The following is a 17119-nucleotide window of genomic DNA, read 5'->3' as shown; positions in this document are numbered from 1 at the left end:
ACTAAAACAAAATTATTTCTGCACGAAGTAGATGTAATCCTCTCTTCAGGGGTTTGGAACTGGCTCTTGAGTTGGAAAGTCACCTAACACCCAAATACAAGAAATAATGATGTGTTGGTGTTGCTCAGAAAACCTGCAAGAGCCTTGTCTAACAATGAAATAAAATGTTTTGCTTGTGCCCGTGTGTGTGTGTGTGTGTGTGTGTGTGTGTGTGTGTGTGTGTGTGTGTGTGTGTGTGTGTGTGTGTGTGTGTGTGTGTGTGTGTGTGTGTGTGCCCGTGTGTGTGTGTGTGTGTGTGTGTGTGTGTGTGTGTTTGTTTTCACACCTACTGTACACCTAAGTGTGAATTTACCGTGTGACTTGGTAACATGTCAGTAACCCTTGAGTTAGTGTCCCAAATGGTGGAACGATTAGTTTTCTTCCTGGTGGCTGTTAGACACGTTTGGCTAATATGAAAAAACTGTCTGTTTCATCACATTTAGTGGTTAAATATTCGGTCCAAACATAGTTTTTTATTAACTGAAGATGTCTGTTGGACTTACTAACTTGGTTGTATAATGTCTGTGAAGGTTCTCAGTCATCCAGGTCATTGTAGTCTAAGGAGCTTTGAAAGAAAAGTGTCTGGACTTCTTTGAGTTGCTTGAAGACGTTTCACCTCTCATCCGAGAGGCTTCTTCAGTTCTAAGGTCAAATGGTGGAGAGTCCCAGTTGTATAATAGATCCTCACTGAGGCCCATGTGTCAGTGGGGTCCTTTGATTGTATTTAATGTGACCCACAAACTCACCAAGTAGTGCTAACAAAGCTATCTGTCCTAGTCATCTACAGCTTAAATGTCTGTGACTCGTTTGTCAAAGTGAGACTTGTCTGGACCTGTTTCAAAGCCCATCCATCAGGCTTTACAAACCCTGAGTAAAGAAGAGGAGATGTGTGTGGGTTGTTTGTCTTAGGAGAAGTCATGAAGCTAAAAACATGGACTTGCACTGTTCGTTGACCTTACATGGACCATTAACACAGCCAGCCTAATTAATGAGGCCCACTGGCAGCTATAATGTATGAAGAGGCTTTATTGTTCTTTAATGTGTGTGGAGTCCGTGTCCTGACATTTTCCATAACAGTCTGGTATGGGAAGTGCTCCAAGGCTGATAAGCAAAGAGGGGTGAGATCTGATCCCACAATAGCTCACTCAATGCCACAACTCTTTCAGTGACAGAACATTTATGAGATTCACTTAACAGTTATTATTTTAATAATAAGTTTAATTATATTTTGTTACCCGAAATCGATAAATCAATCATAAAACACAACTCTCACAAAAAGAGGACCAATCCTTCTTATGGTGCAAGTCCACAATAAAAGATTAACTGTTTGATTTGGCAGTTGATTAGTTATATTAATAATTTTACAAACCATCACAACCATTAAATTGTCAGTGAACATTATATTACCCAACCAGCAGTGGTTTAGTGAGTAGAATTATACATTTGGGTTTTAGGATAAAAGTTAGATTGACTGGAGGAAGATGATTTACTCTTCTGTCACAATTCAGTGTGAGTTTTGATTCAACACGATGCAGGTTGGTGTGTTTTAAGACAGTGGAAGAAGTGAATGATTATATACAATTCAACAGGACTAATTATGAACGTATTAAAATGACCGTTCACAAACAGGCCTCCAGTTTGCTTTCATCCTAGCATGGATACTCTGCAGCCATGAGCAACATCTACAATGAGCCGGAAACATAATATTCTCACAAAGGAATTATTTGTAACTACTCACAAATAAAAAATCAACACTTCTATAAACAAACAGCAGCCCCACTGTTTAATATTAGCAGCCATGACTGGAATATAGATGTGTGCTGGTGAGGATTTAAAAAGGAAACACTAAAATAGTTGAAGACAGTGATGTCATAACACCTTGTAGATAATCACAAAGCTGCACATATCATCAGATACCTGTAGTTATTTTCACACCATCGTTGGATTCAACACATGCCTTACTTTCTCTAGGAACATCAGTTAGTCAGAGTGAAACTAACTCTGGCACCAAATGTGCTAGACGGTGTCTGTCCAGCTGCACTTGCTGCAGCTCTCCCTTTAAACAGTAGGTGTTGCCACTGAGAATATAATACTGCAGCACAACAGAAACGGCACCACTAAAACCCCACAAGATCCACACCCACATACCCAACGAAACAAAACTGCTAAATATTTGTTTGTTGATTAAACATGTCAGATTTTATTAGTAAAAGATCTAATAATAATGCTAAATATTTGTTTGTTGATTAAACATGTCAGATTTTATTAGTAAAAGATCTAATAATGATATTTGACCTCTCAACTTTATTTATTCACACTCATTTCCGGTGTGCATGCAGCCCCTTCAGCACATTTTAAGCACCTTGGAAGTTGTTTCACTTCACTGCTATGCAGATGACATTCAGCTATCTGTTTCTCACACATCTCACATAAGTGGTTAGACCGTACAAACATTTAGATGGCTCAAATTCTTCTCCAGCTGAATGAAGAAATAACTAAAATCCATTTTCTGGCTCCAGAAAATAATCAACTCCAATAACGGAAAGTCTTGGTCCTCTAGTCTCTTATACAAAGTGCTTTATCAGGAACCTTGGAGTAAACTTTGACTGGTTTTACCTTAGATGGGTTTTCTTGACCCTTGTCCTCAGCGCCTGCCTGTCCTTCATGTTTTAGGTGTTTCCCTGCTGCCACACCTCAGACTTAAAGAACAACTTACCCCAATATAAGTGTGTTTTTGCTGATAAACTGTATAAATGAGTGTCTAATACTGTTTTAGACGTGTGGGTATCATTTAAAATGTAATGATTCTGTCTAAAACCATCAGTGTGGCGCTCTCTTCAGGTTAAAACTCCAATCATCTACGGTACACCACTATGCCAGCTGCACCTCCTGTGGGCTATAAAGGCAGCGAGTCTCTGGCCAGGCCACGGCCCCTCAGAGCCGCTCGCCTATGAAGCAAACCTTCCTCCCGTCCCTCTGTACATATGAGAAGACAAGAATTTAAATAGATTTTCTTTCTGAGCAACGACAGTGTCTATTTCATTGTTTTGATTTTTTCTTTTAAAACTGCCTAAAATTTCACGGCTAAAACATTGTTTTGGTTTTCTGTCTTATTTCTTTCTTTATTGCATATTCTTAAACAAATTTTATTAAAAACAAGCAGAGACATTTTAAGAATTAATATTCCAGTGCCTGTTTGATTAATTCTGTTCTTTTCTTAAAGATATTAGATTAAAATAAATCTTTCATGTGAAAATGAACATCGTGGTAAGATTTTTTTCTATATTGCCCAGCCCTACCTCCTTGGGTAAAGTAAGACTCTGGTAGCGTATAACTAGTGACTAACGGGCTTCTGCAGAAAGTGATGTCATGCTGAGAAGGCAGTGCAAATATGTAAATCAGTAGTGCTGAAGCAGACATACTGAAAACCCTCTCAGGACAGGGGGGAGCTCAGGACCAGGGTTGAGAACTTCTGCCTTAGGCCGGGGACACACCGGCCGCCGAAGCGCCGGGAGGCGAAGCGAAATTCGGCCGCTGCTCGCTGCTCCTCAGTTCAGGCCAGACGCTTGTTTCTCCGCTCCGGTCGAGGTGCGCCTCATAGTTTTTCTTTTAACCACTTGTTGGTGTCCTCCATTTCCTCTCCGCCTTTTCTCTGCTCTTTTCCTTGACACCCCCCTCCCCCTTGCTGTTTGCACGTGTGTGTTTGCACGTGTGTGTGTGAACCTATGGTGTGAACCAGTTGTTAATAGCTGGCCTACGACTTTCCGCCTCTCTGTCCTGTTTGCTCCGGTTGAAAGACACCCCAAACCACACCCCCTTCACGTGGTCACACACACAAGTTTGCTGTGTGTGTGTGTGTGTGTGTGTGTGTGTGTGTGTGTGTGTGTGTGTGTGTGTGTGTGTGTGTGTGTGTGTGTGTGTGTGTGTGTGTGTGTGTGTGTGTGTGTGGTTTTTATGCAGTGTCTGTTTACGAACACATTTGACTATCGCGGAATTGTATTTTGAAATGCTTTATTTTGTTAAATTTACTGGCCTGCCTCTTATGTCTAGGTTTGACTTCCTGCCAGGATTGACGCGGTTCACCCGTGGCTCGCGAAAAAAATAGAGCAGACGCCGAAACGATCGTTGCATGGCGGCGCTTCGCGGTGCTTCAACGGCCCATGTGGTCTATAGAATAGGATAACAAGGGCGCCGAATGAAGGTGGTCCCCTTTTCGCGGCGCTTCGGCGGCCGGTGTGTCCCCGGCGTTAGATGGTCATGTTCAGTCCTTGGTTCAGTCTTCTTTATATCAGTTAACAAACATTTCTAAGTTATTTCACAACCCAAAATGGAAATTGCTATTCAAACTTTTGCTTCTTTAATACATGTTAACTGTAATTACTTATTCACTTGTTGCTTGCATCAGTTGTGCAAAACGCTGCTGACAGACTTGTGACCAAATCATCTACAAGTGAAACAGAAAAAAATGTGAGTCTGGTGCAAAAGTTCAGTTATGTCGGTAATTCAACTTCAAACGTGAAACTAAGATATGAGACAGATTCATTACAAAGGGTTCCTGAGCCTTTAGATGGTCTCAGGCTGGTTCAGCATTATTGACATAAATGGAATTTTGCACCTTATTCCCACTTTTCCAGTTTCACCTGTATGTTTTCTCACATCACACTGCTCATTTTCTAGCCTCATTGGCCCGCCATCCCCTTGAGAAAACACAAGAGACATTTCTTTCCTATAGACCTTTGAGAGGTCGGCACCGGCCTACATCTGAAACAGCTGTATGTCCCTTGCAGATCTAATCTAATCCAGTTTTATTTCTATAGCACATTATATTTTAGTTTTATTGATCATTTTCTGCTAAACATCTTTGGCATGTTCTTGCTGTGTTTCGTTTCTACCTGCATTTTTGGTTCTTTTTTAAAACACGGAAAAGTTTTTTTTTTTACCTTGCTGTTTCGTTTGCGTCTGCAAACATCCTCAGAGCTGACGCTGATGGTAGCGACACTTCCTACTCTATTTATCCGTGGGCAGCAGAGGACGTTGTCGCCCTCTGTTGCCCGCTCTCCCCTCTCTGATGATGCAGTCCCATGCACGATCCAATGTGTAGACCCCATCGCCTCTGTTCATGGTCCCACATCCACGTCTCCTGATCTCTATAGCTTCCTTTATCCATCTTTTGTATTTCTGTTGTTCGGTGTTTATGATCCTTGTGTTGTCCCAGTCCATTATATGGTTTTCTCTTGTGCAGTGATCTGTTACAGCTGACTTCTTTATTGTGCTTTCTGCTTCTTCTTTTGCTGCTCTTGTGTGTCTTCGACTTGTTTGTTTCTCACACTCCTTTCTATGTTCTATTGTTCGTGTGTTGAGTTGGCATCCGGTCTCTCCTATGTATGTTTTACTGCAGAGTTTGCATGGGATTTCGTAAACGACTCCACATTTACAGTGGGGCAAAAAAGTATTTAGTCAGCCACCGATTGTGCAAGTTCTCCCACTTAAAATGATGACAGAGGTCAGTAATTTACATCATAGGTACACTTCAACTGTGAGAGACAGAATGTGAAAAAAAAATCCATGAATTCACATGGCAGGGTTTTTAAAAAATTTATTTGTAAATCAGGGTGGAAATTAAGTATTTGGTCACTTCAAACAAGGAAAATCTCTGGCTCTCACAGACCTGTAACGTCTTCTTTAAGAAGCTTTTCTGTCCTCCACTCGTTACCTGTATTAATGGCACCGGTTTGAACTCATTATCTGTATAAAAGACACCTGTCCACAGCCTCAAACAATCAGACTCCAAACTCCACTATGGCCAAGACCAAAGAGCTTTCGAAGGACACCAGGAAAAGAATTGTAGACCTGCACCAGACTGGGAAGAGTGAATCTACAATAGGCAAGCAGCTTGGTATGAAAAAATCAACTGTGGGAGCAATTATCAGAAAATGGAAGACATACAAGACCACTGATAATCTCTCCCGATCTGGGGCTCCACGCAAGATCTCATCCCTTGGGGTCAAAATGATCATGAGAACGATGAGCAAGAATCCCAGAACCACACGGGGGGACCTGGTGAATGACCTGCAGAGAGCTGGGACCACAGTAACAAATGTCACCATCAGTAACACACTACAACGGCAGGGAATCAAATCCTGCAGTTCCAGACGTGTTCCGCTGCTGAAGCCAGTGCATGTCCAGGCCCGTCTGAAGTTTGCCAGAGAGCACATGGATGATACAGCAGAGGATTGGGAGAATGTCATGTGGTCAGATGAAAACAAAGTAGAACTTTTTGGTATAAACTGAACTCGTCGTGTTTGGAGGAAGAAGAATACTGAGTTGCATCCCAAGAACACCATACCTACTGTGAAGCATGGGGGTGGGAACATCATGCTTTGGGGCTGTTTTTCTGCTAAGGGGACAGGACAACTGATCCGTGTTAAGGACAGAATGAATGGGGCCATGTATCGTGAGATTCTGAGCCAAAACCTCCTTCCATCAGTGAGAGCTTTGAAGATGAAACGTGGCTGGGTCTTCCAACATGACAATGATCCCAAACACACCGCCCGGGCAACAGAGGAGTGGCTCCGTAAGAAGCATTTGAAAGTCCTGGAGTGGCTTAGCCAATCTCCAGACCTCAACCCCATAGAAAATCTGTGGAGGGAGTTGAAAGTCTGTGTTGCTTGGCGACAGCCCCAAAACATCACTGCTCTAGAGAAGATCTGCATGGAGGAATGGGCCAAAATACCAGCTACTGTGTGTGCAAACCTGGTAAAGACCTATAGTAATCGTTTGACCTCTGTTATTGCCAACAAAGATTATGTCACAAAGTATTGAGTTGAATTTTTGTTATTGACCAAATACTTATTTTCCACCCTGATTTACAAACAAATTCTTTAAAAATCCTGCCATGTGAATTCATGGATTTTTTTCACATTCTGTCTCTCACAGTTGAAGTGTACCTATGATGAAAATTACTGACCTCTGTCATCATTTTAAGTGGGAGAACTTGCACAATCGGTGGCTGACTAAATACCTTTTTGCCCCACTGTATGTCCAGCTGGTATCTTGTCTTTTGGGTGTTCTAGTCTGTTTCCAACTGTTGTATATGGTTTTGTTGGTGTGTTTGTGTTGTGTTTTTTCATTGTTGCTCTTATTTTTTCTGTCCTGCCTTTGATGTATGGTAGGGTTATCACGGGTTTTGCTTCTTGTCTTTCTGGGTTTCTGGTTCTTTGCTTTGGTTGTTCCTGTTTTCCTTTGTTTATCGCCCATGTCGATACTGGTAGCTAACTCCACTTACTTCACATATGGTGACACAATATACAAACAACTGGAAGGCTTCGCCATGGGTAACCTGTAATCAGCCACCCTGTGTGAGTTTTTCATGGAAGACCTGGAACAAAAAGCCATAGCCACCCCCCCACCCCCCACCCCCCACCCCCCCAACTGCTAAATAAAATTATGTAAATGCTACATAGATGACATACTGGAAATCATACTGAGGACAAACAGAAACACTAACACAACACTTTAATAACATTGATGACACAGACAACATAAAGTTCACTTATGAGTCAGAAACAGAAGGAAGCATAACATTTATGGACATGAAAATAAGCAGGCAGACCGACGGGACCCTAACCATAAATACATATAGGAAACCAACACACACAGACCAATATCTATTATGGACATTAGAACACCGTACCATACACAAAATGTCAGTAATCACAACATTATATCACTGAGCAAACATGATAACTTAAGAAAGAGACCATAAACAAGAGGACAAACACATAGAACATGCTTTAAAGACCTGCGGATACCCGACATGGGCAATAAACAAAGGAAAACAACAAACAACAACAGAAAGAAAAGAACAACCAAAGCAAAGAACCAGAAATCCAGAAAGACAGGAACCAAAACCAGTGATAACCCTACCATACATCAAAGGCCTAGCTAGCTCTCAGTTAGACTATGAAGAAACCAAATATTGTGCAGGGCCCGAGCGCTATTACCCATCTAGAGCTCCAATACATCTAGTTTTAAAACAGCTGTAAAATACTAATTTATTTCCATTCTTTTTAAAATCTCACGGCAGTAATAATCTATTATATCTTGCTGCCTAACCATATTTGATAGTTCTGCTCCCTCTGTTGGGGCGGGAAGTTCATCTCCATCACTAATACTTCTCTTATCTTTCATTTTACCCCCTCTCGTCCTCATCCTTCTCCTACTCCACCTTTCCTCATCTCCTTTCCTTGACAAGGAGAGTGACGTGAACTTTCAAATTGGTGTCAGCGCTCTCCTCTCTACGTCTGTTTTTCTCCTTCAGTTTCTCCGTCTGACATTATTAACAACATTTAACGTTTTTCCATCTCCTTCACTCTCTTTCTCTCACCATCTCTAATTTATTAACGTAAGTCCACATTTCTCTGTTTCTCTTTGCCCTCTCTCAACAACTTTCCCTCCATCACTGCGGTTATACAATCAGAAATTAAATTGCCTGGGTCTTGGTTAGATAAGTGTGGCTATGAAGCCAGCCAGGCAGTAATTAGATGGTAAATTGGGGACATTAACGTTGGGATGGCAGCCTGCTGTCTCTCTCTTTATTATCACAGTCCAGACACACCTTCAAACAATTACATTTACTGTGACCTTTAGCCAGAGAACCTCTTTCTCTGCAGCTTTTTTTTAACATATGTCTCTATACCAAATGGGCGTTGATGCATCCTGGCTTGGTCACACAATGTTTTGAAAAGGTATTTGTCCCACACAGATTTCTTCTGTTTGCTTTATTACTAACTTTTAAGTGTTAAAATCAGCCAGAGATAACCTGAGTAAATGCACAAGCAGTTTTCAAATGAGATTTTCTTCTATCAGTGTGAGAAAATGGATCCAAACCAACCTGATGCCGTGAAAAGGAAGCTGAGCCCTAAACTTAATTGCTGACTAACAGCCTTGGCAGACAAAACTGCAGTGAAGTGTTTCTGATAACTGGGAATGAGTCTCACACCACCTAGGTGGAGTTTGGTCCCAGTCTTCTTTGTTCAGTTGTTGAAATTTAGTGAAACATGAAGGTTTTTTTTTTAGATTGAACAGCCTATAGGTCAAAGGTCAAACATTCTCCAGGATTTTCTAGAATGTTTGGTTCCATAAACTACAGGAAGTGGTCCAGATCCTGAAGTAGCAAAAACAGCCCCAGATCATTACTCTACCACCACCGTGTCCGACTGTTGCTGTGATGTTTTTCTGAAACAGAGATAGGTTTACACCCTGATGTAACAGGACACACACACACACACACACACACACACACACACACACACACACACACACACACACACACACACACACACACACACACACACACACACACACTTTACAAAAGTATAACTTTTGTCTCATCAGTCCACAGAATATTTCTCTCAAAAATCTGCCGATTCATCAAGATGATCTTTGCATAAATGTAGGATGAGCCTTTGGGTTCCTGTTGATCAGCGGGCGCTTTAACCTTTGAACTTTGACATGGAGACCATCTTTTCCCCTTAGCCAAGCTAATGCTTCAGTGCTTTTACTGTTCTGGGTTTTTTCTTTAGAACAAAGGCTGACATGTTGCTTTGTGAGATCTCCTAGCTAACTTCATGTTATCAGACAGGTTTTATTGAAGAGATTTCTTAATTCTACAAGTCAGGTCTGGGTGAGGCTTGTGCAACTGAACTTGGTTTTTCTAAATGATAATGTTCAAGGTGGGGGACACTCGTTTAATAAATACATCTGCAGTTGTAGTCGCGGGGGCTGCTCAGATGTGCCTGTCCCAGGAACTAGCAGAATGTCACATCAGAGTTTAGCTGAACATGGCAGGATTTGTAGTCTTTATTTCCTGATATGTGGACATCTATTCTCTGATTGGCTAACAGCACCTCTACCACTGACTGTTTGCTCTGCAACGTTGATGTTTTATGTCCAGAATTTAACAACAGGGACAACTACGTTTTTAAAACGGGAGAGATTGGTTTCAGTAGCTTTTTTCTTTTTTTGAATTTTGTATTCAGACAGTCTGTGTTTGTAAATCTCTTATAAGAAATGTGATTGCTGCTCTGAAACATTTAGGCGTGACAAACTATCAAAAACAGAACAGACCTGTAAGGAAGTAATTTTTCATGCCTTTAAAGTATGAGACAGTTTCCTTTTGCTTATCTGCTCGTGGTATTTGGATTTTATATGAATGTTTAGACAAGCTCAACAGTAGAAAAAATATCAAGAAGCTGTCACTTTTTATTTGACTAAATATTACATAACATTTAAACTTGTTTTCTTATCCAACACTTCTTTTGCCAAGAGACTTCCTTTGGTTGGGAGTAAGTGTTAGAAAATATCTTAAATTTTCATTATGCCGTCAAAAGGCTCTTCAGATAATGTTACGGTTGCAGTATGGCTTGTGTGCATTTAGCGTGTGGCCAATGCACTGAAAGTTATCTCATCAGTGTTCTGCTGTAGGTCAGCGGCTGCTCTGGTTCGTTCAGCGACCATTGTTGTTGCTGATGTACGACTGCTGGTTTAAAAGTGGCCCAGTTTATCAAGCTGTGCTGGCCTGGCCTTTCAGCCTGTCACTTCCATAATTGGACACCATCCATCACATCTACAAACACACACACACCTGCTGAGCTGTGGCTAAAAAGAACACAGTATTCTATTGAGTAAAGAACAACAGTTATGACATAGCTGCCATCCTCCGAACACTTATACAGGTATGTTTCACATGCAGAGACGGTCATCGGCGCAGAATACGAAGATGTGGTTTTGCTAAGCTAAAAGGACGAATGAGTTTCTGACAGGGATGCTAATTGCAACATCCTCCAAACCTTCAAGAGGAGTATTTGTTTCTTTCCAACCAAAACATGAAGAAGTGGAAACTAACAAACCAACCTTCAGGCTTTAAGTTAACTGGTGAAGCCTCTTCCACTAATAAATCCCAGTTAGCTGTTAAAACTGCTGAAATGTGGAGTTAATGTAGAATATAATCTATTCTCAGTAACCATGAAAACAATGGTCACAGGAGTGCATTAAGGATGAACTAAAATGTGTGTGAATGAGTGAATGACTGTGTTGTGAAGCACATTGGGGGGTTGTAGAACCCTTAGAAGGCGCCACACAAACACGGGCCATTTACCATTAAAGCTGCCCTTTGTCAGCCTCTCCCTGGGCAGCCACCTTACCGTGGTGGAGGGGTTTGAGTGTCTCAATGATCCTAGGAGCTAAGTTGTCTGAGGCTTCCTGCCTCTGGTAGGGTCACCCATGGCAAACAGGTCCTAGGTGAGGGATCAGACAAAGAGCAGCCCGAAGACCTCTTATGGTGAATTATATAACTGGAAACCGTGTTCCCTTGCCCGGACGTGGGTCACCGGGCCCCCCCCCCCCCTCTGGAGCCAGGCCTGGAGGTGGGGCACGTTGGCGAGCGCCTGGTGGCCGGGCTTTCAACAATGGAGCCTTGCCGGGCACTGTCCGAAGAGGAAACGTGGGTCCCCCTTCCCATGGGCTCACCACTCGTGGGATGGGCCAAAGGGGTCGGGTGCAGTGTGTGATGGGTGGTAGTCGAGGGCGGGGACCTTGGCGGTCTGATCCTCGGCTACAGAAGCTGGCTCTTGGCACATGGAATGTCACCTCTCTGGTGGGGAAGGAGCCTGAGTTGGTGTGTAAGGATGAGAGGTTCCGACTAGATATAGTCGAACTCACCTCAACGCATGGCTCTGGCTCTAGAACCAGTTTCCTTGAGAGGGGTTGGACTTTCTACCACTCTGGAGTTGCTCCCACTGAGAGGTGCCAAGCAGGGTTGGGCATACTAGTTGCCCCCCATCTTGGTGCCTGTACATTGGGGTTTGCCCCAGTGAATGAGAGGGTAGCCTCCCTTCACCTACGTGTGGGGGGGACGGGTTCTGACTGTGGTCTGTGCTTATGCACCAAACTACAGTTCAGACTACCCACTCTTTTTGGAGGCCTTGGAGGGGGTGCTGGAGAACGCTCCTTCCGGTGACTCCCTCGTTCTGCTGGGGGACTTTAAAGCTCTCGTGGGCAATGAAAGTGAGACCTGGAGAGGTGTGGTTGGGAGGAACGGCCCCCTGATCTGAATTTGAGTGGTGTTTTGTTATTGGACTTCTGTGCCAGTCATGGATTGTCCATAATGAACACCATGTTCAGACATAAAGGTGTCCATATGTGCTCTTGGCACCAGGATACCTTAGGCCGCAGCTCGTTGATCGACTTTGTTGTTATTTCATCTGACCTGCGGCCGCATGTCTTGGACACTCGGGTGAAGAGAGGGGCGGAACTGTCAACTGACCACTACCTGGTGGTGAGTTGGCTCAGATGGTGGGGGAGGATGCCGGTCAGACCAGGCAGGCCCAAACGTATCGCGAGGGTCTGCTGGGAACGTCTGGCAGAGTCTCTTGTCAGTAGGAGCTTCAATTCCCACCTCCCACAGAACTTCCAAAATGTTCCGGGGGAGGCGAGGGACATTGAGACCGAATGGGCCCTGTTCTGTGCCTCCATTGTTGAGGCGGCCGACCGGAGCTGTGGTCGCAGGATCGTCGGTGCCTGTCGTGGTGGCAACCCCCGAACCTGCTGGTGGACACCGGCGGTTGGGGATGCTGTCAAGCTGAAGAAAGAGTCCTATCAGGCCTTTTTGGCCTGTGGAACCCCAGAGGCAGCTGATGGGTACCGACAGTCCAAGTGGAACACGGCTCGGGTGGTCGCCGAGGCAAAAACTCGGGCATGGGAGGAGTTCGGAGAGACCATGGAGCAAGACTTCCGTACGGCTTCGAGGAGATTCTGGTCCACCATCCGGCGCCTCGGGGGGGGGGGGGGGGAAGCAGTGCGCTACCAACACTAGCTATAGTGGGGACGGTGTGCTGCTAACCCACTGGACTGGCAGACCGGGGTGGTGGTTCCCTTATTTAAAAAGGGGGGCCGCAGGGTGTATTCCAACTACAGGTGGATCACACTCCTGAGCCTACCTGGTAAGGTCTATTCAGGGGTTCTGGAGAGGAGGGTATGTCGGATTGTTGAGCCTCATATTCAGGAGGAGCAGTGTGGTTTTCGTCCTGGCCGTGGAACACTGGACCAGCTCTGTACCCTTAGGGGGTTCCTGGAGGGTGCATGGGAATTTGCCCAGCCAATCTACTTGTGTTTTGTAGATTTGGAGAAGGCGTTTGACCGTGTCCATCGGGGGGCCCTGTGGGGAGTACTCCAGGAGGATGGGGTACCAGGCCCTTTGATACGGGCTGTTAGATCCCTGTATGACTGGTGTCAGAGCTTGGTCCGCATTGCCGGCAGTAAGTCGGGCTCGTTCCCAGTGAGAGTTGGACTCCGCCAAGGCTGCCCTTTGTCACTGATTCTGTTCATAACCTTTATGGACAGGATTTCTAGGTGCAGCCAAGGTGTGGAGGGCATCCGGTGGATGGTGGTGGCCTGAGGATAAGGTCTCTGCTTCTTGCAGATTATGTGGTCCTGTTGGCTTCATCAGAACGTGATCTTCAGCTTTTGCTGGAGCGGTTCGCAGCCGAGTGTGAAGCAGCTGGGATGAGAATCAGCTCCTCTAAATCTGAGACCATGGTATTGATTCGAAAATGGGTTGAATGCCTTCTCTGGGTCAGGGATGAGGTCCTGCCCCAAGTGGAGGAGTTTAAGTATCTCGGGGTCTTGTTCACGAGTGAGGGAAAACTAGAGCGTGAGATCGATAGGCGGATTGGTGCTGCATCTGCAGTGATGCGGGCGTTGTACCAGTCTGTCGTGATGAAGAGAGAGCTGAGTCAGGAGGCAAAGCTCTCGATGTACCGGTCGATCTACGTTCCTACCCTCACCTATGGTCATGAGCTTTGGGTAGTGACCGAAAGAACGAGATTGCGGGTACAAGCGGCTGAAATGAGTTTTCTCCGAAGAGTGGCTGGGCTCTCCCTTAGAGATAGGGTGAGAAGCTCGGTCATCCGGGAGAGGCTCGGAGTAGAACCGATGTTCCTCCACATCGAGAGGAGCCAGTTGAGGTGTCTCGGGCATCTGGTCAGGATGCTTCCTGGACACCTCCCTGGTGAGGTTTTCCGGGCACGTCCAACTGGGAGGAGATCTAAAGGTAGACCCAGGACACGGTGGGCCATTCCCATCTGTACCGGGTCGGCCCGGGCCGGGTAGCCCCAGTCGGCCCCAGCCTGGCTCGGTTGATTCCACGCATCCTTGCCTTAAGCCCATGTGGGCTGATTCTACCCACCAATCAGAGGCTTGCTCTAATGGAAGGTGTGAATTTGCTGTCAGCAGTGGGTGTGTTGGCCCTGGTCGGCCTGATGCAGACCCCCTCGAGAAGAGGGCTGAGAATGAGCCTTGGTTGGCCCGGAAAAATACCAGGCCACCCAGATATGTAAACAACCTACTCTACCCGGCTCGGGCCGATCCGGTACAGATAGGAATGGCCCATAAGTCTCTCACCTGGCCAGGGAACGCCTTGGGATTCCCCCGGAGGAACTGGCCCAAGTGGCTGACGAGAGGGAAGTCTGGGCATCTCGCCTTAGGCTACAGCCCCCGCGACCCGACTCGGGATAAGCGGATGAAAATGGATGGATGGATGGAAAAAGTAAATAAAGAATAAATAAAACACTGAATTAGAAACCTGAGAAGAATATCTTGTACTATTCTTATAAATGAATACAATTCTCCTAGTTGATGCGTTTGCTGCAGAAGTGTGTCGGACCTGGTTACACTTGTTGTTTAAATGAAAGTTGGTCTGACTTGAAGAGCTATAAATCACAATTAGAAGCTGTTCAGCATATTAACACCTGACTGGTTCGAGCAGGCTTTGGTCTCGTTTCAGCCTGAATGCCTCCTAATCCACAAAGACACAAACAAGACGCGCTTATCCACTCCATTCACAAAGTCCTTCATAGTTATTTAAGTCACTTTGCCATTGTTCATATACAAATCCATCCCTCTTGTGTCTCTTTCTTCCTCTTCATCCCCATTTTTCCTGTGGTCGTTTTTGCTAATCTCCATTTTTTAACCGTTTATTATTTTCCTTGTTTTTCCTCCCCCCTCACCTTTTTCTGTCTTTTGCTCTCTTTACTCAACCACATCCCCTCTGTTCTCTGATCTTATTTTCACCAGCAGACAGATGTCCCTGTATCTTAACCCCACCTTTAGACCTCGATGAACACAGCGGCAAAACCACAACACTAATTGTTGCATTCACGTTTACTTCTTTCTTTCTCAGGTTGATCAAATGCAGCAGGATCCTGCCAGTGGTCTTCCAGCTCATTGTGGTGAGAACCCATCCCTACTTCTGTTGATGTTAGTCAGCTGATGCAAAACCGTTATCCGGTCCCTACTGCCTTGCTGTGTTCTGTAGCAGTCCGCTCACCTCTTCTCTCAATCACTCCATCTCTGACCTTTATGTAAATCCATCTGTTGCCCTGTTAGGGGGCCGGTGTAGTCGTCTGACATGTCAGCGTTGTGAAGGAGTAAGGTTAATAGAGTGGGAACACATGACCTTCTGCTCAAACACAGGCAGCATTTGTCTGCTATCAGTAAAGAATAACAACCTTCCCAGCAAACATTTATTCCACCTGACCCTTTCTGCTAATGCAACATGCTTCCAGAGAACCAACTTACACACACACACACACACACACACACACACACACACACACACACACACACACACACACACACACACACACACACACACACACACACACACACACACTTAAAATGAGTGTTCTACATGGCTGTCTTCACCACCAGCTCATGCAGAATTTTTAAACCCTGTTATCCAACAGCCTGATTAACTCGTCTCCTGAGTGTTTACTCCTGTCTGAACCACTCATGTCTGGGTCCATTAGTGCTGTCTGTGTTGCTCACCTTTGGATTGATTTATGCTGCCTGAAATCCTCTGATCTAGACAGAGTACACCTGTCACTGGTGATCACACTTGTCATGGAGAAACTCACCTAATTGTATTTGTCTAGATGATGAAGTAGTTCTGCTTCAGACATTAAAGGAGCTCAGGATGCTGGCTAGAACCGGTATGTTAACGGTTTGGCTGCTGTGTTTTTCACTTACAGGCGAACAATTTTTCAGAGAATAAGTGAATCTGTACACACATGCAACATGAATGCTGTGGGAGCAGAGCTGCAGGGTTGAAGTTAAACTAGAGCTTTCAGCTGTTTTAAGTGAATGTGTTGGTTTCTGTAGTGCAAAGATCAAAATCCATTAGTGATCAGTTGTTTTGGAAAGGCAGTTAGACGAAAGTGTGAGCTGGTGTCATTGCCTTCAGCCCGAGGCAGGCGAACATGATGAGTACAAGCCAGACTTATCAGCCGTACACAGATCACACCGATGTGTGCAGACCCTGGAGGCACAGCTGGCGTATCTTAGAGAGGATTAAACAGTAAAACTGGGACGGGAGGCACAGGCAGGAGTCTAAACTGTAAAAGGAAGGACGGTAGGTTCTGTTCAAACGAGAAGTTTAAAAACGTGATGGAAGAAAATGAAGGTGCAGAAGAAAACAGGAGAACAAAGAAAGTAAAAGTTCCTTAAAGCTGCATCTTTCTCCGGGACGTCCTGTTGAAGAGGGGAATCTGTTCTCATACTAAATGTCTTCATTATTACAAAATGTTTTACACAAATATCAGAATGTATGCTATGTACTGAGACGTCGGTCGCTCAGGTGAACAAAAGCATGAAGACTGGCTGAATAGAAGAGAACATTTTTATTTCAGCTCACCTGTAACCTGCTTCTCTTTATCTAGACTAACAACATCTCCAGTGGAGTGGTCCAGCATGCAGTTGTCCTGCTGTGTAATCTTTGTGAAGACATAGTGTTAGATCAGCATCTTTACCAGAAAGGTATGTCTACTGTCCACACACAGCTGCACAGGTGTCTTAATAATTTGGGACTGTTAATAATTGATTTGAACCTTTAATTCTTCTATGAGTTTAAAGAGAAAAGCATTTGGTGCAAAAGTTTGAATATGTTGTGGATTTTATCTTTTCCGAACAGACACACTACAGCCCCACAAAAATTTGGTTGGGTGTCCCCAATGATGTGTTTTTG

At 44.5% G+C, this 17119-nt stretch overlaps 1 protein-coding gene across 9 annotated transcripts in view; it reads left to right on the top strand.

The window, feature by feature from the left end:
* LOC107378798 (serine/threonine-protein kinase ULK4) overlaps window positions 1-17119 on the top strand; it is a 161821-nt gene that overhangs the window by 88456 nt on the left and 56246 nt on the right. For all 9 annotated transcript variants that reach the window (XM_070550837.1, XM_070550834.1, XM_070550835.1 and 6 more), the window contains 2 exons: window positions 15278-15326; window positions 16815-16911. In XM_070550837.1, coding sequence (XP_070406938.1) covers window positions 15278-15326; window positions 16815-16911 — 146 coding nt within the window. The remainder of the gene's footprint in view (window positions 1-15277; window positions 15327-16814; window positions 16912-17119) is intronic.

Source organism: Nothobranchius furzeri, chromosome 5 (assembly GCF_043380555.1).
Source record: "Nothobranchius furzeri strain GRZ-AD chromosome 5, NfurGRZ-RIMD1, whole genome shotgun sequence".
NCBI classification, from domain to species: domain Eukaryota; kingdom Metazoa; phylum Chordata; class Actinopteri; order Cyprinodontiformes; family Nothobranchiidae; genus Nothobranchius; species Nothobranchius furzeri.
This window is presented reverse-complemented; position numbering and strand designations above follow the sequence as displayed.